At 40.0% G+C, this 22610-nt stretch overlaps 1 protein-coding gene across 1 annotated transcript in view; it reads left to right on the top strand.

The window, feature by feature from the left end:
* Positions 1-22610, top strand: part of LOC309556717 (sodium channel protein type 5 subunit alpha-like) — a 600678-nt gene that overhangs the window by 509834 nt on the left and 68234 nt on the right. The window contains 1 exon segment of the mRNA XM_082259196.1: positions 10936-11058. Within this exon segment, the coding sequence (XP_082115322.1) occupies positions 10936-11058 (123 nt within the window).

Raw genomic sequence — 22610 nt, 5'->3', positions numbered from 1 at the left:
GCAGTGATTTTTGCTTATATCTGGACAGTGGTAATGACATGCTTAGAAAATATTACATGTTTGGAGAAGAAAGTAGCGATCTTATGAAATCACAGGTGAAATTCTGGATTCATTAAAATGGGACCTATCACATGCACTTGTACTTTTGCCTGTAAGTTTACTCCTTCCTGACTCCCTGAGCTCTCAGAGATTGGAGAAAAGGTAAATTTTAAGCCTAGGGCTACATTGGTGATTCGGTCTCTGCTACTGAGAAATGTTAGCAATAATTTCATTTGTAGCATATTGATATCAATGAGATGCAGATGACATAAGTATTAGCAAGCCATTATATATCTCAGTAGAGGAGATGATGTTGCCCTAGGTCTGAACCTTTGGCCTCATTTATTAGGGCATAGGGCAGGGTATAACCTGCAGTAACCAGTAAGAAATAAACTTAAAGCAAAACAGTAAAAGGTTTTTGTATAGTTATAATGTTGGGTACATTTCAACTGTGCTTTATGTTCACATGTTTTTTTAAAATTGATTATATAAAATCTTTGTTTTAGACATACAAATTTAGTAAAGGATTGACCCAGTGTCATGAAGCATTATGAGTTTTCTCTAAATAGAGAGCTCAACAGATGTGTTTTGCTTTCAGACTCTATCTCTCTTTAATATTGATAACCTAAACAGAGAATATGAGTGAGTTATGAGGGGGGGGGGGGGTAATGACTGAACTTAAAATATAACTAAAGGCAAAACATTTTTTTTTAGTTTTGGATAGAGTGCCGGGGGATTAGAACACTTGTCAGTTTTTTTTTTGTTGCTGTCTGTGCCCCCATTAGGTAGATTTACCCACTATTCGTCCTGTTGACCATTTTCATTGAAAGTGATAGTAAAAGAAAATCCAACATTTTGGGTTGTCCCCAGAAAAGTACTAGTTCCGGTGACCTGTGGGCCCCCAAGGAATTCCCTTAATTTGCAAGGATTATGGGGCTATGGGACAGGAAGTGAAGGGAAATCTCCACAGTGGGACACAGATGGTGAGAAAAATTGACACATCATTGTTTCTTTCTGCACTATATTACTACACAAGTTTAGTAGTATTTTAAGGTGTTGTTATAGCCTAATTTTAAATATATGTCTAAAATGGATAGAATGTGAGACTGACCAGTAAGGCCCCTTTCACAAGAGAGACCTGATCTGACCCTAAATTCTCCTTTGTAGGCAGTGGTATGTAAACAAACTTGTGTCCATTTATACCTGGCTACCTCCAATCTGATCTGGCAAAAACAAACAGAAGAGGATCTGTTTGTTCCCCTCCATCTCGGATCTCCATCTCGGCTGGATCGGATCAGAGGGCAGTCAGGTGTAAATGGACAGCTGGTCTGTTTACATCCAACAGCCCATGGAGCAGAGCGGGCGGTGTCCCTGTCCACTCTGCCAATTAGAGCAGACACAGACCTGTCATCTGGCAAATCCAATCAGTAAATAGATCCCCTACTGAGAAAAACCAGATCTGGCCCATGTGAAAGGTGTGTAAGGCTGGCCATACACAGTTCGAATTGGTTCAGCAGATTCAAACCATTAATGGGCAGCCTGATAAATCAATCAATTTGGGTACATCCAGCCTGCCAGATTTGCTTGCATTTATTGCAAGTGGCTGCTATAGCTGCTAGGGATAATCACTGTCTTTTTCCGGCAGGTTGAAGGAAAGAAATTTGCACCATGTATTGCCTGACTAACAGTGTCAGCAGGTGAGAGCATGTGGCCGCAGCTGAGATCATGAAGGTAGCAAACCCTGTTTGGGGCTCTTTAGATTTGTGGCCATATCCTACTGTGGCCACCGGTGTAAACAGTGCTGATGCCTCAATTACAAAGTTTTTATAATTTAAAAACGTGACTATGTGTTAGGACTGTGTTGGACAGTGCACTGTACCACACATGTTGTGAACAGGCTCTTAAAGTTTTTCTCAGATCTTTGTGCACCCTGCACAAGCATTTTAGTTGCAGCTGCAGAATCCTTCCCTTTAGTGTTTTGGTTCCTATGGTATAAAATCAACTGCTGTCAATAAAAAAAAGTCTATGTTACAGCCATTTTAGTGATTTGTCTGACTTTTAAAGCATTTGGATCAAGTAAGAGGGTGACAAGCTTTGGAAGATAATCATGTTATCCAATACAGCTGCAGGTGATCCTATTACCCAGTATATGATATGTAGCTGCATAGATCAGCACTGTAGACAGATTTAGGAGTGCTAGCTTCAAATCACCAGAGAAAATATGCAGAGGGATTTGTTGATGCTACAGTGATTTTTACAGTACATGTATTCTACACATCTGCTCCAAGTTGGCCCTTGCCTGGCCAGCCTAGCAGAACTTAGGCATACTTATGAAGAAAAGGGGAAGATTTCACACTACATACACTAAACGCTTTTTTCTTTTATCATAAATTTGCCCAGGATACAAGATAAAACTCTGACACTGAACACAGTGCTTAGTCAAAAGAGCACAAAGATACAGAGCTACAAAGTTGCAAGTGTAACATGTTACTTATTTAAATTAGCTCAATTGATGCAAATGATAAAATGTTTCTTGTGATGTGGATATATAACAATTATAGTTATCCTGATGGTAATAGTAATAATAAAATACCATTTTTTTTAATATAAGATATTCAGACTCTGCCTCACCTATGTAAAGTTACATTTGAATCTCTTAAAGTGGAGTTCTACCCAAAAGTGGAACTTCCACTCATCTGCTTCCTCCCCCCTCTGGTGCCACATTTGGCACCTTTCAGGGGGGAGGGGGGAACGGGTACCTGTTTTTGCAGGTACCCTTCCCCACTTCCAAAAGACAGCGCAGCGGCGCCGTCCCTCAGAACTTCCGTCCCCATTCTCCTTTCCCTGCCGCCGAGTCAATTAGAATGCACAGCGCACTTCGCTCATGCACAAAAAGGAACCGGCTGTGAAGTCGAAAGGCTTCATTGCCAGTTTCCCTTAGAATGAATTGCGGTGGCAGCACCCGGCAGCCAATTCGAAAAACGGCTGGGGTGCTGACATTGTGGGCTCCCTGGCCAGGTAAGTGTCTATATATTAAAAGTCAGCAGCTACAATATTTGTAACTGCTGACTTTTAATTGTTGTTTCCACAGCTGGAACACCTCTTTAATCATGGGTTTGAGAATAACTGTCAGTAGGAGAGCAGGTGTAAATCTATTGCAGTGTTAGGAATAAGCTTTCCGCAACAGACATCTTGCAATTTGTCACCTAGTTCAGCAGCTGGGAAATCATTTATCTTATGTTTCTTTTGCTGGCTGAGTGGGTGCAACAGGTGGGATTTGCATTCCAAAATCTGGGGATCAACAGGGATTAGCACCATCATTTCCTGAGCCCATATCAGGGAGGATAATTTGCTCCCTGATAATAATGCTGATAGTAATATGTGCATATATATATATATATATATATATATATATATATATATATATATACATATATTGTATAATGATATATGTATACAAACACATACAGTATATCTGGTGTTGCTGTTGGTTCTATTTCCATGGGTCTAGGTATATTGTATTTGTTTTTGTTAGAATACTTATTAAACAATTTTCTCTTTATAAATTAATGGTAATGTGATGTCAGAACTCTGTGGTCTTTTAGATAGTGCCCCATTTTGTATGAAATAATGGCACCTTGAACATTCTGTCAAGTGCCAAGATGCTGATGTGTGATCTAAAATATTTATGTTTTAAGTGACATTTATGTATAGTGACATTTTGCCATATACTGCTGTTTCTGAGCTTTTTACATATCATTCACGCCTAAATTACAAGTTTAGATTTTAGCAAAAAAAAACTTTGGCCCCCTGACTAGCTTACTCAATACACTCAAGTGTGCCCCCCCCCCCCCCCGCAGGAATATATTTACCTTCCTTGCTTGTCTGCAAGCAGGTAAAAATCTAGTGGCAACCCCCCCATGCAAGCAAACTGGTGTTCCTCAGACTCAAATAGGATTGCTCCTGCAATCCCCAAGTCTATGGAGTATTAGTGTGCAGTGTTGCACTGGCCAGGCTGTAGCAATGCGAGAGAACACAGCCATCTAAAAAAGGTAAGTATTGGTATTTGGGGGAAAGGATGGCTCAGCTAATGTAGTGGGGGCTAGGTTATCAAGTTGGAGACATTTTTGAAAAAAGTTGAATCTGCATTGTAAACTGAGTGAGATACCTTAGGGATTCACTTCAGAAAAAATTAGACATGGAATGCATACAGGATGCATAGCCTACCTGCTTGGTAATGTCATTTTTCATGCAGACATTGCTGTTACTTTCACCTTTTTTCTGAATATGTGCCTTAAATTGTACCTGTTGCATTGATAACATTTTAAAATTAATATAACGACATTATTTATCTTTATATATATATATATATATATATATATATATATATATATATATATATACTGTACATGTATATATCATTGTTTGACAGCACAGGACAGCCCAGAGGCTTCCCATAATACTTCTTGCTGATAAGGGCTTTCTTAAAGCTGATAATTTCATATCTATACCTATTCTTATCTGCAATGTGCATATCAATCACATCAATGTTCAGACCACATGATTGTTAACTGAGTCGCTAGCATTGTATTGTGGGATGTGGGCAGGGGGTGCGTGCCTATAGGCAGCTGCTTATTTCCACAAGTTAGCTTTAAAACACTAGTTTTCAAAATATTCCTAAAACCTGTGAAAATGATGCTTTATAATTGATGCTGAATTTATATGGAGATCTATATTATCCCAGTTCTATTGATTTTCCTACCAGACTGTACTAAAAATACCTTTAATTAACTTAGTTATGTAAGTACAATTTTATTAATACACAGGGATAGCAGTTTTTGGGTGTACATTAATTCACTGGGCTTATTGCAAGTCTTTAATTCTGGCTTCCTTCCTCAGCTAACAAGAGGAAGCCTCACTATCTCATGTTCTCCTGTACTTAAGTGTCATGGCTTTACCCCACATAGTGTATATATAAACAAATACTTCTCGGGAACAGTTTTTTTCCTCTTTTCTAGGTGTATAATTTGCAACATCCAAGCAAGTATGTGCCAGGGCCGGCCCTACCATGCCCCAGAAGATTTTTTTTCCAGCAGTTTGGTGTGCACTGCTGTTACCAGATCAGATGTACAGCTTTCTTCCACCTGGCCCAGCAGGAGTGGCAAGTCTGACCCTTCCATAAGATCGCAGCACTCCCCCTCCCCTACCTTATTTACACAAGATGAGAATCATGGCAGGTCAGGACAAAGGCCGGTACTTTTCATGCTAGGAAGCAGGTGATTGGTTTCAAGACAGCGGGGCGGTCCCAGAAATTAATCACCTGCCTTTCACTTGAAAAGTCAGGCCCTTTGCCTGGACCTGCCATGCTTCCCATCTTGTGTAAATAAGGAATGGGAGGGGGAGTGCTGCGATCTTATGGAAAGGGCAGTCTGTAAAATCGATGGAGGACAGTGATGGGGGTTCTGTGATGTGGGGAATCTGTGATGGAGAATCATAAACTTATGTGATAGCGCTGTTCAAATTAACATATAATTGAAAACAGTGACTAAATAAAAACTTTATACAAAAAATGAGTTGCAGTGCAAAGGAAACATCTTAAATAATAAAGTGCAATCCAAATTAAGCAATTCCTAAAGTGCAAAAAAAAGTACAGCAAAATTCAACGTCTCTAAGCAATTAAAGTGCTCAAGTCTAAAAAAGTCTTAAATGGCTTAGAAGTGCAATCGACCAATAAAAAACTCCTAAAAGTGCAAAAAACCAACATCTGTAGTCAATTAAGGTGCACGTGTGAATCACTCGATGCGCGTTCTCTCCTTTAATCTTGTGCTCAGATCGCCAGGTGAAGTGCCTGCTCAACTCCATTGTAGACTCACTAGGGGTCGACTCAGCAAATAATGAAAGTACTCTCTGGCATCCAATCACTAAACAGCTCCACACCCCTTAGCAGTGCTCTAGAATGACATATAAGAGGAAAAAGACAATCTCCAATAGTGCAGTACCCGAGCTAGAAGTTGCAATCACAACATAATCCCACCTTCATACATTACACTCACATTCATTAAAAGAAAAAACAGCATATAAAAACAATTCTAGCAGTATTCCAATATGTAGCATCAAACCTGCCCACCGCTTGGTACCTCTCTGCGTTACCCCACATCCCACGTGGCTTCAAACTGGAGGAGAAAACAGACCTAGTGGGTCCACAATTGAGGTGAGCAGGCATTTCTGTGATGGGGAATCTGAGATGGGGGGCTCTGTGATGAGGGGAGTCTGTGATGGGGGAATCTGTAATGGAGGGGAGTCTGTGATGGGAGGATCTGTGATGAAGAGGAGTCTGTGATGGAGGGGGAGGGATCTGGGATGGGATGGTCTGTGATGAGGGGAGTCTGTGATGGCATGGTCTGTGATTGGGGGGGGGGGGGATCTGTGATGGGATGGTCTGTGATGAGAAGAGTCAGTGATATGGAGTTTGTGGTTTGGAATTTAACATACTGTTAGGTCCTATAATTTAGCATATAGACAAGTTGCTTTTGCATGTACATCTGACTTCCTAATCAATTTAATTTTAGTTTTAATTTAATGATATAAAATAATGGATGTGGGGGGCCTTTTGGTGGGTGTGATTTTTTGATTTTTGTTTTTGTAGGGGGGGGGGCATTTTATTATTTGACCCAAGGAAGCACAATGTCTTGGGACAGCCCTGATATGTGCCCTGGACTTTCTGAATTCTTTCACTAGTGCCACCTTAATTCACTTGGGTAAAGGGGCACCTGGCATCTGGGGCTGGTGAAAATGGCTAGGAAGTCATATACAGTGGCAATAAAGAGAATGTGAATCCCTTGGAATTACCTGGTTTCTGCAGTCATTTGCCATGAAATGTGACCTCATTCTCATTAAAGGCAAGCCATAGTTTATGCAATTTTCTTGGTGAACGGAGAGAAAATTGCTTGATTACCCCACCCTCCACTGACTGTGGGGGAATACGTACTGCAGCAATATTGTATTCTGCTGGTGGGGAGTGCAGGGAGCCTTCCCTGATGGCAGAACACGATTAGCGTTGCCAGCTATAGCTGGTGGCATTAATTGTTTGGGAAAAATCCAACAAGCTGGTTGTACAGGAGTTGATTGATAGACTCACTTGTGTACAATCAGGGTGCCCATACATGGATTTAAAATTGGACAGTCCCTGCTGAACTAGCAGTATTTAGATCCATGTGTGGATGGCTTTATTCACAACAATAGACAAACACAATTTGCTTAAGCTGATAACACACAAACATTTTTAATTTCTCGTGTCTTTATTAAACACACCCGTTAAACTTTTACAATGCAGGAGGAAAACCTAAGCATCCCCATAGCCTAATTACTTCAACAAAAGCTAATTGGAGTCAGCCATTTGCGCACCTGGTGTCCAATTAAATAAAATTAGTTTGGAGGTGTAGTTTGGAGCTACTTTGATAAAAAAAAAAAAAAAAAAAACTCAAAACATTTTAAGATTGCTGTTCATGAGAAGCATCACCTAATGTGAACCATGCCTCATGAAAAGGAGCTCTCTAAAAATGTAGTAGTTGATCTTCATAAGGCTGTAAAGGTATACAAAGCAATCTCAAAGTGTTTTTGTATTCATCAGTCGACAGTTTGACAAATTGCCTATAAATGGAGACAGTTTAGAACTGTGGCTACTCTCCCTAGAAGTGGGACCCCAGCCAAGTGAGGTAAAGAAGAACCTACGAATAACAGCTAAAAACTTGAGGACATCATTGCAACTGGCAAATATTCATGTTCATGAGTCTACCATACACAAGTCTTTGAACAGGCAGGGCGTTTATCAAAGATCACCTTGGCAAACTGCAATGCTACTAAGCTCGAATGAGCAGGACCCTCCTGTATTGTTTTGTAACTGTACTATCTGCCCTCATTATTTAAATCCTGGATAATAAAAATAATAGTAATAATACTTGAAAAATGTTTTATGGACTGATGAAACAAAAGTTGAATTGTTTGGGAAGAATACTCAGAACTATGTATAGAGCAAAAAACATGGAGTTTACCAAAATCAAAACATCATCCCAACAGTGAAGCATCATGATTGTGGCTTGCTTCGCTGCCTCAGGGCATGGACCACTTGCCCACATCAAGGGGGAAATACATTTCCAAGTTTACCAAAATATCCTACAGGATAATAATAATATGGTGCCTGTCAGCCAGTTGAAGCCTAGTAGAGGTTGGATGGCGCAGCAGAACAACGACCCTAAGTAAATCCACCACAGACTGGCTTCAGAAAAAGAGAATGCGCCTAAACACCATAGAGCTGCTGTGGACCTCAAGAATGCTGTTCACACCAGACATCCTACAAATGTGTCTGAGCTGAAGCAGGCTTGTAAAGAGGAATGATCAAAAATTCCTCCTGAACGTTGTGCAGGTCTGATCGAGAACTCCAGAAAGAGATTGCTTGAAGTCGTAGCTGCCAAAGACAGTTGGACCAGCTAATAACTCCATGGGTTCACTTCTTGTTTTCGCCAACACTGTTAATGTTTAATGGGTATGTTCAATAAAGACACAAGAAATTATAATAGGTTGTGTGTTACCAGCTTAAGCACATTATGTCTGTCTATTGTTGTGACTTAGTTAAGTTTAGATTGCAGTTATACCATAGACAAACGCACTGTTGGGCTAAGGGCTAATGCCTTTTCATTAGAGAGGAGTGGCTGCCCTGGTTTGCTTGATGTATCTTGTTCATGTAGATGGATCGTATTTGACCAACAGGAATGCTTTCATTCTGGTCAAGTACTGGCATGTACTTTTAATCACGTAAAGTATACACAGCCAAATGTTTATTAGATGTTTATTAGTATATGAAATTAATGAAAATGTCAGTTGGCCAGCGATCTCCTGGGAGAGATTCCACAGCATTGTCTTCTGTAGTATCTGGTAATTGGTTTTGAATACTGACTTTGTGTGTAGTTTTGCTAAATGTTAGGTTTCTTCCTCACAATATATTGTTCATCATATCTGTATAGAGCCTCCTGCACATAGCAGTTTAGCTGCAAACACAGTATTTCAGCAACAAGAAATAATGGATTGTTGTGGCTGGAATCACAGGTGCATGTTAATATCTGTGGCCGCTCAGCCTATTTAATATAATGGCAAGCTGACAATGGCTGCCACTGTTTAGATGTAGCCGCTGACCATGAGATTACCTGTGGTTAGGGATGGATGTTCAAGCCTGGACACAGTCAGCTGCAGGTGTGTGGATACATGCAAACAGCTGTATTCACTGTTAGTCTGTCATTAATTTACATAGGCTGAGCGACTGTCACTATATACAGCCCTGATATTATAAGCAACAAGATTCCACTGATTCCTGCCACTAGAATCTGGTGAATGTGACTAAACAGCCATGTGAAGGCGGCCTAAAAAAACAATGTATTATATATGACCATTGCATGGTGTTACCTAAAAAAACTCCAAATAAAAATGATAGATATGACAGAGTGGAGCTCTGTTTTCTTTGTATATACAGTTTTTTTTTCCAGTGTAGTCACATATTTGAGTGTTAAATTGTAATAATGTTAATAGCATTTCACCGGCGATGCTGGATATTGTAGACTACCCAGTAGACCAATCACATTCTCATGGATCTTCTGAGGATTCTCTTAAAGATGTGGGCCTTTTGCTAGGAGAGTAAGCATACATTGCTATGGGGGTTTGGTTTAGCCAAAGGAAGATATAGTACTTGTCCCCCAATAATGTTGTCAGGATTCCTCCTCTCTTTTTACTAGATAGGAGAATTTTTATGTATGTACCCATCTTTCCCAGAAGACATCCACCGGTATCCACTGGTGTTTCTCCAGTACATCATTTCCATTTACATTCATAAACATATACTGTAAAAGGGGATTTCAGGGTATGGACCACAATCCCCCTCTCCTTCGCATCTGAACTACCTTTGCAGCTCCCTTATTTTGCCATGAACAGAAGTCACAGTTTCAGGTTTTGTCTTTATGGTTATTATTTTGGTTATGATTATTACAGTGATTCAAATAGCTAACTAAACTTAGGCTAATGAACTCCTTTTAAGGCCTTTTACATGTTAATCTATGTTTCTATACAGTTAGCTAAAAGTGTTAATTAACATTCATTGTATGTTTAAAAAAAAACATTCATTGTTTGTGTACTTTAATAATTTTGCATTGCATCTTAAAAGTAACCTGGGTCGATTATAAGATATCATAAAACGCTTGAGCTTCCACAGGGATGTTTATTTTCAGTTTAAAAAGTCAAAAGTAGTATGCAACCGCAGGATTCTTAATGTGTGCTAAATAACTTTCTGATGTGTTTTAAGGAGTGTCTAACATTATTTCACCTTCCAAGAACAAAAAAGGATAGACGTTTGGGCAATAACATTTGGTTGCATGGATCTGATCAGCCATTTTGTTCATTCAATCTATGCAGATTTCAGTAGCTTGTCTGATAGCAACTTATGGGAATAGCCAAGGGCAAGTGGTTTCCATGAAGTCTCTCAGAACACTGAGGGCATTGAGGCCTCTGCGAGCCTTGTCCAGATTTGAAGGCATGAGGGTAAGGTTAATCACATCTTATCAATGTTTCCTCACATTTTTTTTTCTTACAGGAAAATAACGTCTTCTTCTTTTAGGAAAAGAACAGTGGAGGTATAAAAATGGAACTTGATATCTTCATTTATACACAAAAATATAAAGAAAAAGACAGCGCTTCCAGATTATTTATTTTTTAAGGATTCAATTGTAACCTGTTAAATTTTTTTAAGTTTTCTTTCTGCAGGTCTTTGGTTATTTTATAATGTATTCCTCAGAAGCAGGTAAAGATGGCCAAAGTGTGTTAACGGCCTGGATTCTGCTTTGTGTCTCCATTTAGGTGTCTTTAATAAGCTTGATAGCTACTGCCCTGGGATTCTCCGACTTTGGTCCTATAAAATCTCTTAGGACCCTCAGAGCTTTGAGACCATTAAGGGCATTATCACGGTTTGAAGGGATGAGGGTAAGAATACAACAGCAATCGAACGGGGTCCATTTCAACAAAAAGCATGTGTAGGACCTCATTTTATTTGAATTGGTGTTAGTAGATCTGTATACAAGAATGGCTCTTCCATTTGGTATACAGTTAGTTTTTTCAATTTTGACATTTGTTTCATCTTTGTAAGGAGATTTGAAGTTACAAAGACGGGGAAATCTCACTACACAGAATGAAATAAATACTAGAGAGATTTCAGACGAGGGTACATCTTCAACCCTTGCAATGAGTATTTGACAAAGGTATCAAAATTCTGAGATTTGTGGTGTGTTTTACCACCTTTTCTAGGTTCTAAAGCCATGAATACATTCATTGCAAATACTTTCTTCTGAAATACTTGTGTGTTTGCTAGCATGGCGATTATTTATTAATTTATTTATTGCATGTTCAGCTTTTATTCTATCAACCAATCTTGTTTAACAGATTTCTGCTTTCTGTGTGAAAATAAGCCTAAAACTCTTGCATGTAATTTCCGATATGTTTTAGTCAATGCATGTCTCTGCAGTGTCTTCTCCTTTCAAATTGGCTGCTAATATGTAGGCTAGACATCATGTGTTCTAATCTTAAATAATTGTGTTCATTTTATACTGTGAATTCTAAAGTATATGTCTTATGTTCTCTTCAGTGGTAAGAGCATCCATGTCTGTGCTTGGCTTTTCTCATAGTCATATTCAGTCATACAGTCATAACATGCTCATGGACATTAGATGTCTGCCATTCAGTACAGGGTGTATTGGCGAATAATTAATTTAACTAATATCTGAAAACATGTAATAAATGTTGACTGGTTGGGTTGGGAATAGTGATTTTTTTTAAAGATAGAACCAGTTCTGTATTGCTAAGTAGGCAAGAAAAGGAAATAACCTTGATGTAAAACTTCTTTACTACATGGTCTTGGTATTTTTACCCCCTCAATGTGCCCTGTTGATTTTAGCACTAGGACAGAAAGAGAGGAAAAAAATCTAACATTTTCAGTTGTCACAAGAGCAGGAATAGAGGGTAGATTTTCCAAATGGAGCATTTGTTTTAGTGACAACTGTCTAAGAGGAGATTTCCCTTACATTGGAGAGATTTCCTCTAACTTGACATTGTGTCTATTAGAAGTGAATGTAAATAATTTGGGCTTACATATTGTAGCTGCTGGTTTTAATATTAGGACACTTACTTGTCCTGGAATCCAGCGATGTTGGCACCCCAGCCGATGTTTCCATCAGCTTTCGGGTGCTGCCCCCACCATTCTTGGTAAGGGAAACCGTGAGTGAAGCCTTACGGCTTCACAGCCATTTCCCTACTGTGCATGCGTGAAGCGTGCTGTGCTTTCTGAATGGCCCGGCAGAGGGGGAGGTGGAGGGGGCCAAACTCCTAACGGAAGAAGGAAGTAGGGTTTAGTACCTGTCCGCCTTAAGATATACGTTAGTTACTGACTATAAATTATCAAGGCCTGAAGAAAGTCAGAAACAGATACCCGCATCCCCCCCCCCCCCCCGAAAGGTGCCAAATGTGTCACCGGATCCAGGTCGAAGGAAGTGGGGATGGGTTTCCTGTCAAAAAGAGGTATCTGCTCCCCCCGAAAGGTGCCAAATGTGGCACCAGAGGGGGGGGGAAGTAGATTAGTGGAGGTTCCACTTTTGGGTGGAACTCCGTTTTAAGATATACGTCAATTACTGACTATAAATGATAACCTTGGTGAAACCCTGTTATATTTTCTGTAATCCATAAGTAAGCACTATATAGTATATAGTATTAACAGCGAACCAAGGGACTTTTATAATATCACAAAAGTTTTCCTAAACCAGGTATAAAGATATATTGGAAAACCCAACTTTTTTTTCAATCGGTGTAAAATCGCATATAAAATATATTCTCCCAAGTATGATACAGAAATGTAGTTTATGAAGATGCATATGTTATACACCTATACTGACTACCCTTCAACCATCCACCAACACTATTTATGTGGTTCTGCTAAAGTGTTACTAAACCCACAACAGTAAAATCAGTCTGTATATGCAGTAAATGTATGCTTGTTATACTCACATGTCTTTTATGATCCTCCCTTTCTTTGACTGCCTCCAATCCTTCTGCTGATAGAATAGAACAGAGCCTGGGAGGCACTATGCACATGCTCAGTTTGGTGTATATTGCTATAAAGTTTTTTTTTTTTTTTTGGTGAGGAGGGTGCATGTGGTCAGCACAGGGCCAATTAGCAGAGACCGAGGGTCAGGGGTCATGCAGCCTCGTAGGACAGTCAGAGGAGAATGAAAACTCCTCCTACAAGCTTGGCCAGACACTGATAGAAGTCACAAGACTGCTACATACTGCTGATGAGAAAAGGTATTTAGAAGTTTATATTTACTTAAATAATAGCATTTCCGTGGTTCTCTGTACTGTGGGAGACCAGATATAGTGAATGCAGGGTCCTGGGTTTAGTAACACTAACACGGCTTCCAAAATATGAAGGCAGTCACAGGTGGAGTGATGGTAGCTCTTTGATGCATTTCTCAGACTGAAATCTGAGGGTGTGAGCGTGTGGCTTGAATGGTCCACATTTGGAATTCGAAATACGTCCTCTTGGCCACGACATCAATTTATTCCTGTGAAGGACTAGTAATTTGTCAATAGATGTAATTCAGCGTGTAAACCCTGGAACTGATTTTACATATCTGCCACCACATTTTCTTGGAATTCCAAGTTGAGGTGGTCTGACACCCTGTTGTGGCATTTTTTTTAATATGAAGACTACTTTACTGGCTGGTTTTCATGGCTTTTTATAAGAATGGCATTCCTCTATACCCTTATGGCCTATTAAGATATACAAGACTACAGCTTGTGACAGTGCACCTATACAATATGTCATCTGCAGACATATACGTGGCTAGCAGATACACTATATTACAAAAAGTATTGGGACACCTGCCTTTACATGCACATCGACTTTAATGGCATCCCAGTCTTAGTCTGTAGGGTTCAATATTGTGTTGGCCCACCCTTTGCAGCTATAACAGCTTTAACTCTTGTGGGAAGGCTGTCCACAAGGTTTATGTCTATGGGAATGTTTGACCAATCTTCCAGAAGCATATTTGTGAGGTCAGGTACTGATGTTGGACGAGAAGGCCTGGCTCGCAGTCTGCGCTCTAATTCATTCCAAAGGTGTTCTGTCGGGTTGAGGTCAGGACTCTTTGCAGGCCAGTCAGGTTCCTCCACCCCAAACTCACTCATTAATGTCTTTATGGGCCTCGCTTTGTGCACTGGTCCAAATCAATTGGTAAAGGGAGGATTATAGTGTGGGGTTGTTTTTCAGGGGTTGAGCTTGGCCGCTTAGTTCCAGTGAAGGGATCTCTTAAGGCATCAGCATGCCAAGACATTTTGGACAATTTCATGCTCTCAACTTTGTGGAAACAGTTTGGGGTTGCCCGTTACTATTCCAACATGACTGCGCACCAGTGCATAAAGCAAGGTCCAAAAAGACATGGAAGAGCGAGTTTGGGGTGGAGGAACTTGACTGGCCTGCACAGAGTCCTGACCTCAACCCGATAGAACACCTTTGGGATGAATTAGAGCAGAGACTGCGAGCCAGACTTTCTCTCCAACATTAGTGCCTGACCTCACAAATGTGCTTCTGGAAGAATGGTCAAACATTCCCATAGACACACTCCTAAACCTCGTGGACAGCTTTCCCAGAAGAGATGAAGCTGTTATAGCTGCAAAGGATGGGCCAAGTCAATATTGAACCCTATGGAGAAAAACTGGGATGCCATTAAAGTTCATGTGCGTGTAAAGGCAGGTGTCCCAATACTTTTGGTAATATAGTGTTTATGTTCCTAAATGTTTTTGATTAAGCAAATTAGAGTCTGAGAAATGCATGAAAAAGTTCTTGCGACATCACCTGTGATTACCTTTTTTCTTTTGGAGGCTTAAAGCTGCAGGACCCCATAAATACTGTTGGTTATTAGTTTAATGAATGGTTTGCAGCATTGGTGTATAACATATGTGTCTTCATATAGTATGAACTGAGAAATTATTTTGCGCAACAGATTTTTTTGGTGTCTAGCAGTGGCCTGCACCCAATATATATTAAATGTGTAATAATAAATTGAATTATGGTGTGGCACTACAATATCAATGTTAATATTTCTTATCAAATGAAAAACAAATACACAGGGGTGGGCTACAAAACACCTTCCCCTCTTATGTTGTGAATATTCTACTGTCAAAGTGGTCACCTGTGATAAATATGACAATAGTTATTAATTTATTTGCCTGTTTAGATAAAATTTGGTGCAGACTGTAATGAACTTCCCCCTTCATATATGTAGGGAGGTGATGAGTGTGAATACAACTTCTCTCTTCCTTCTACCAGATATGTAGTGCAATGGTGAACCACTGTAATCTTTAACAAAATGAACATATGAATATAAACTGAATGAGCTAGCAAATGAGAAAGTAAATCCAAATCAGTAGTTAATTTGTGCAATATGATAAAAATAACAGTCCTTTAGAATTAATCCGTTTGATATAAAAAAAAAAAGTAAAAACGCTCTTACAGCAAACCAAATGTAATGGAGCTTTAAAAAACTGCCTGTCCGGGACGCTCTGCGTTTCACGAACCGAAGACAACAAAACCAGAAGTAACGCAAATGGCCTCCATATTGTTTGTCATCATCAGGAGCAACCGCTCCGAAATGCATTGGGGGGGGGGGAGCCATTTGCGTCACTTCCGGTTTTGTAGTCTTCGGTCCATGGAACGCAGAGCATCCCAGACAGGCAGTTTTTTAAAGATCCATTACATGCGAATTGTTGTAAGAGCATTTTTACTATTTTTACCCAATAAATTAATGGTTTAACACTATGGAGGCTTGCCCTTGTCTATTCACTTTACATGTTCCCAGGGTTTGAGAAACGAGGGAGAAGTTTTACAGGGAATCTGGAAAGGCCAACAACAGGTATCTGAAGCCTGAGGAACCATTACCAAACAACACTAATACCTCTACTTAGAAATATGGGGTCATATACATTTAGTGAGTGAGGTTCTGGAGGGAAGCACAAATGACTAGAGTTGAGCGGACACCTGGATGTCCGTGTTCGGCGGGTTCGGCCGAACTTGAAAAAAAAGTCCGGGTCCCTGTCCCGGACTTTTTCCGAACTTTACCCGGACACCGAACCCCATTGAAGTCAATGGGGACCCGAACTTTCAGGCACTAAAATGGCTCTAAAACACCAATGGAAAGGGCTAGAGTGCGGCAAATGGCAGCAAAATGTAGTTAAGAGCATGGCAAGTGCTCTTAAAAAAAATTCCCCTTTAAATTAATTTTTTATCAGCAGATTAGAACAGCAATCTGTAGTGAAATATAGCTGAACGCTGCACACAACAGACTGATAAAAAAATATTTTTTTCTCCCTCCTCCTCAGTGGGCTCAAGTGAGGGCAAAAAGATTGCTCACTGCACCACCCCCCACACAGCAAAATCGATGTAGACTGACCCTGCCTAATCTCCAGCCTGGCCCTAAAATGCTCTAATAACTTTCCCTGCCTGCACTCCGACCTGTCCCTGCATTCTTTTCGGACACAATTTTTCACAGAATCACTGTCTGTCCCTAATCAGCAGCCAGCACGTATGATGTGTGCTCTGTCCCTAAACTACAGCAGAATGACGTGGCACGCTGGGGCTCTCGAACTTATAAAGACATGGTCACATGCTTCAGATGGCCAATCACAGCTACTAATACATTAGTAGGCATGGCTGTGATGGCGCACACCAGTTAAACACTTGTTGATTGGCTGTTGAAAGCCCGCCATTAAAAGCGCGCCATTACATACAAAACAGGAAATAAAATGACCGAACACGGATTTTAAACCCGAACATACAGTAAAGTTTTCGGGTCCGTGTTCGGGTAACAAAAATCCAATTATTCGGTACGAACACGAATAATACAGTCCGTGTTCGCTCAACACTACAAATGACATCACCACTGCTCTGCATGGGAAGAGAACACTTTCATTGCACTTTATGAAGATTATTATTAGAGGATTGTTACTTTTATCATATTATACTTATGGACTATTGGTTTGGATTTACTTTTTCATTTGCTAGGTGATTCTGTTTATATTTATATGTTCATTTTGAGGAAGAGTACAGTGGTTCACCATTGCACTAGTTGCATTTTCTACATACCTGATAGAAGGAAGTGTCAGATAGAAGTTGTATTTACACTCATCACCTCGCTACATAGATTAATAAGGGGGAGGTGCATTCTAGTCAACACCAAATTTTATCTAAACAGGCACAGAAATGAATTATTATTGTCATATTCATCACATGTGATCATGTTAACAGTAGAATTTCCACAAAATAAAAAGGGGAAAATGTTTTGTAGCCCACCTCACTAGATTTATATAATTTTCTTCATATACAGTAAAACCTTGGATTGCGAGCATAAGTCAGTCCAGAAACATGCTTGTAATCCAAAGCACCCGTATATCAAAGTGAATTTCCCCATAAGAAATAATGGAAACTCAGATGATTAGTTCCACAACCATTTAATCATAAGTCTTTCAGTTTATAGTCCATATACAAAGATAATAGCAATGTGATTTGGTTGTGTAACCATAAAATGTCCATCCACAAATGGCAGCCTCCACAAGGGGAAGAGAGGCGCCTCTAAGTGTAGCAATATGGTTAGATTTTGTGAAGGTTCAACATTAAGTAACTCACATGGTTGATGATTAAAAGAGGCAAATCTAAGTATGCAGGCATCTGGGGTAAAGTTGTCCACATAGACCATCTTCTGCACTGCCGGCTCTCACCGCTGTCAGTCTGCAATCGTGACCGGGAAGACTACCCTGCAGTAGAGCGATCTGAAAGTGAGGCTTGAAGCACTCGTGGAGCGCAGTGTGGAAGGGATGACATTGATGGTGGTAAGGAGGATGGTCTATGCCTGGGGACAGCTTTACCCCGGATGCCTGCATACTTAGATGTGCCTGTTTTAATCATCAACCATATGAGTTGCTAAATATTGTACCTTCATTAAATGTAACCATATTACTACACTTCTTCTCTTTTATACTCAGTTGTGACATGAAGATACTTGTATATCAAGACATCGCTTGTTTATCAAGTCAAAATTTATTTAACATTTTTTCTTGTCTTGCAAACACTCTCAAACCAAGTTACTCTCAATCCAAGGTTTTACTTTACTATGTCTCCATATCCTACTTTGAAGTATAAATATAACTATAAATATAACTAACGTTCATAGGTAATTACCCCAGAGGCAGTTGATCCAGGGAATCTCCAATTGTCCCCTGGGGGTTCAGGAAGGAATTTTTTCCCCACTGGAACGAATTGGATAATGCGTTATTGGGGTTTTTTGCCTTCCTCTGGATCAACTGTGGGCATAGGATTGTGTATATGGAGGTTTTTCTATTAATTCGTTTTTTTCTGTCTATTAAACTAGATTAGGGGTGTCAAACTCAATATCATCGAGGGCCGCATCAGCAATATGGTTGGCTTAACCCTATTGTGTCTTAAATCAGCCATAAAATACCCTCTGAACAATTATTTATCATCCAATTTGTTTCTTACCTCTTGGTTACCTTGTTAGGCTTCTTTATCCTTGAAAAGATTGGTTTTAATATTTTTGGTGTGACCCCTTAGACCTTTCTTTTGATAGCATACCTCTCATTTTCAAATTTAAAAAATGGTAAAATAAACCAGCAACTCTGAAATGTATTGGTCCTATGTTTCTTTACTTTATTTAGAGAAGCAGACAAGCAGGCAAAGAGATAGGCCCTTCCCTAACTACAGCTCACAGGGTTGAGAGGTGATTGGCTGTCAGTGTTACTAAGCAGAGAGAGTGTTTATGATTTCAGTTTTGGCACTTATTAGTGTCCTATAATCCTATATTATAACTGGGTCAGAATTGACCCTAACACCATAAACATCTTAATTTTTTACCACAGTATTTTATAATTTAGTGAAAAGGATTCTTTTTCTATTACATTGTTTACATAGAGGTTCCTGACAAAGTAAAAAAATCTTGATGCAATAAACACATTTATATGATACTTATAGACATTCAAAACCTGAAAACGGGTCGGTTCTGACCCTAACACAATAGGAGGGTTAAAAGGGCTAGTTGTATCTGCAAGACTATATGAATATACTCCTTGTGCTGCTGCCTGGAGGAAGCGAGGGCAGAGCTGGCAATCAGGGTCTGGAGGAGGATCAGAGGAGGGCCAAGTCAGCCAAATGCTGAGACAAGGAAGACAGGGACAAGGGGGTGCTATGGCTGCACAGAGAGCACAGGATCTGAAGGAGGAGTTCTGTCTACCTCTTTGCTGCAGACGGTTGGGTGGGGGGGGCAGCCAGAGAAGATCCTCTCCACCGCTGCATAGAGAAGCGCTGGATCTAGTGGAGGAGTTCTGTTCTCTTCTCTGCTGCCAACTGCTAAGACAAGGTGGGGGCTGAGAAGAGGGGGTGCTGCAGCTGCAGGAGGGTTGTGAGGGCCACATGAAATAGTCTGGAGGGCCGGATTCAGCCCGCGGGCCTTGTGTTTGACATATGTGATCTAGGTAGACTTTTTTCAACCTGGCTAACTATGTGAAAATGTTGTGGGTTTGCGGCGCTCTGAAAATAGTCTTTGTAAAATGATAGGGACAATCCAATCTGCTTACCAGATGAAAGGATAAAATAGACCTATCGGTAAGTAGAGCCGGTGTAGGATCTCGTTATTCCAGCTTGACTTGCTACTCCAGTTTGGCTCGATCAAATCAATGTAGATCGCATGAAATATGCAAATAAACAAGAAAACATCTCATGGTGCAGCATATCCTAACTTTTGGATTAGGAGCTAGAACCCGCCACCAAGAGCTGAAAAAGCTCCTCAATGAATGATAAAAGAGGGCCGCTCACCAGAAAGGTATATATATATATATATATATATATATATATATATAGATAATGATTACAGTTGAAAGACCGTCACCAGAATCCCATGGAAATCATCCAACAATGGTGGTCACACAGGCTGCTTACCAGATAAAAGTGGGAAAGGTGCGTTATGTATAAAAAACTGCACTTCGGATAGCCACTTCCAAAGGAATCAGGTCTCAACAGCTGAAAACATGAACTCCAAAATGGAAAGAAAAGATGTATATAGTGTAGTATGTTAAAACACCAATAGAGTTTCTAGTTAAAGACCGCCACCAAGTTCCTTGCATATAGCTTGAAAACACCTGCAGGTTTATATAAATGGGCTGCTTACCAGATGCAGGGTTCCAGCCAATTTCTTTATGGTAAAAGCGATCTCATACAAAGGATGGTCAAACATTCAGATAAACGAATCCACCGAGAAGGTTTCAATACCAAAAGAAAGGAAAGGGGCTCATGGTGCAGTATTAAAAACTCATTTACATTTATTGTAGTCACTTACATAAAAACTCATAAAATCAGCAGAAGTGTAGAGGAAAACCGCGGTGTACATTCAAAAGAGCGTGTCTTGAAAGCTGCAGGAAGGTCACCTGATGCATTTCGGCCAATCAGTCATCATCTGAGCCTCAGTTTGGAGGGCTATACCTCTGGATTAGAGTATCAATGCATTTGTACGAGTACTTATACATGTACAAATGCCTAGAATAGGCGGTATCGGTGCAACCCTACTATATAACAACGCACCTTCCCCATTTTTATCTGGTAAGCAGCCTGTGTGACCACCATTGTTGGATGATTTCCATGGGATTCTGGTGACGGTCTTTCATTTGTAATCATTATCTATATATATATATACATTTCTGGTGAGCGGCCCTCTTTTATCATTCATTGAGGAGCTTTTTCAGCTCTTGGTGGCAAGTTTTTGCTCCTAATCCAAAAGTTAGGATATGCTGCACCATGAGATGTTTTCTTGTTTATTTGCATATTTCCTGCGATCTACATTGATTTGATCGAGCCAAACTGGAGTAGCAAGTCAAGCTGGAATAACGAGATCCTACACCACCTCTACTTACCGATAGGTCTATTTTATCCTTTCATCTGGTAAGCAGATTGGATTGTCCCTATCATTTTACAAAGACTATTTTCAGAGCGCCGCAAACCCACAACATTTTCACATTAGATCTGAGTCATCTTAATCAGAATTTGCTGGCAGCCACCCGCTTTTGGACTTTTTATAATTTATTCTTGTGCGCGGATTCTCTTTTATATTATTTATCTGGCTAACTATGTAACTATGAGAATGTATTGTAAATGCGATTTATTCATTTATTTGTTGAGTTAAATAAAATTATGTTTTTTTATTTTTTTTATGGCGTATCTTTGAGTGTGGTTTAGAAATGCTATTGTAGAAACATAGAAAAGCGACAGCAGAAAAAAGTCAGAGTAGTCAATCTAGTCTGCCGTTTTTTTTTTTTTTGTTTGATCTTAGTTTATCCACTCTACTCTCAGGTGGTAGCCACTGGTGTGTCGGTAGCCAGAGGTCCAGGGCACTGGTGGCTCCCAGCGCTTCCTGGTAAACTCGGAGACACTCAGGGACACTGATGATGTACCTAGAAGTGACATCATCAGTGCACTCGAATGTCTCCCAATTTATTTGGAAGTGCTGGAAGCCTTTTATACATTAAAATGCAATCATACTGTACTTAGATGGCACTGCTCTCTCTGTCCTTTAGGACAGGAGGGTGACAGCTGGCGAAGGAGAAGAGGCAGCGGGAGGGGAAATTATGCGGACAGATGAAATGTCATTGGTTGTAAAGGATGAGGCGGCCCTGCACCTTAACAAGCAATAATTGCCGGCATTCTTTTCTTTACATTTCAGTTGTTAGCAAGGAAATCCCGCTCACAGCTGAAAGAACTGAGCCAGAAGGTATCGAGCAGGGATCTCCAAACTATGGCCCTACAGCTGTTGCTGAACTACACATCCCATGAGCATAAAACTCTGACATTCACAGACCTGACTAGGCATGATTGGAATTGTAGTTCCTGAACAACTGGAGGGCCATAGTTTGTAGGGCTATACCTCTGGATTAGAGTATCAATGCATTTGTACGAGTACTTATACATGTACAAATGCCTAGAATAGGCGGTATCGGTGCAACCCTACTATATAATATAGTATTTGACATTATATGGTCCCTTATACTATTGGCTACATAAATGTTGTATTTACAGAAGGCTGGAAGAAAACACATAGCCTGTTGGTGATCATGCTGATAAGTAAGCATTGCTCCAAGCACATGCTAAAAGCCTATTAATGCACTTGGCTGTGTTCCCGATTCTTCCACTGCAGTAAACAACAATTAGCAATATTTGTAATTAGGTATTGTTAGAGGGAAGTTTATTTTCTCTAATTTCCTTTCAGTTTGAACATTTTTGTTCTGCCTAATTTGAATAATTGCACACACACCAGAATGAATAGGTCTTACATAACTAACAAATGTGCAGTTTTCTGAGCACATACCGCCAGCTTAATCATTCTATTAAACCTTAGGCTAACCCAGCAATCCTGATATTATGAGATAATTCATAT

This window comes from Pelophylax lessonae, assembly GCF_965119305.1.
Source record: "Pelophylax lessonae genome assembly, chromosome: 5".
In the NCBI taxonomy this organism is placed as follows: Eukaryota; Metazoa; Chordata; class Amphibia; order Anura; family Ranidae; genus Pelophylax; species Pelophylax lessonae.
This window is presented reverse-complemented; position numbering and strand designations above follow the sequence as displayed.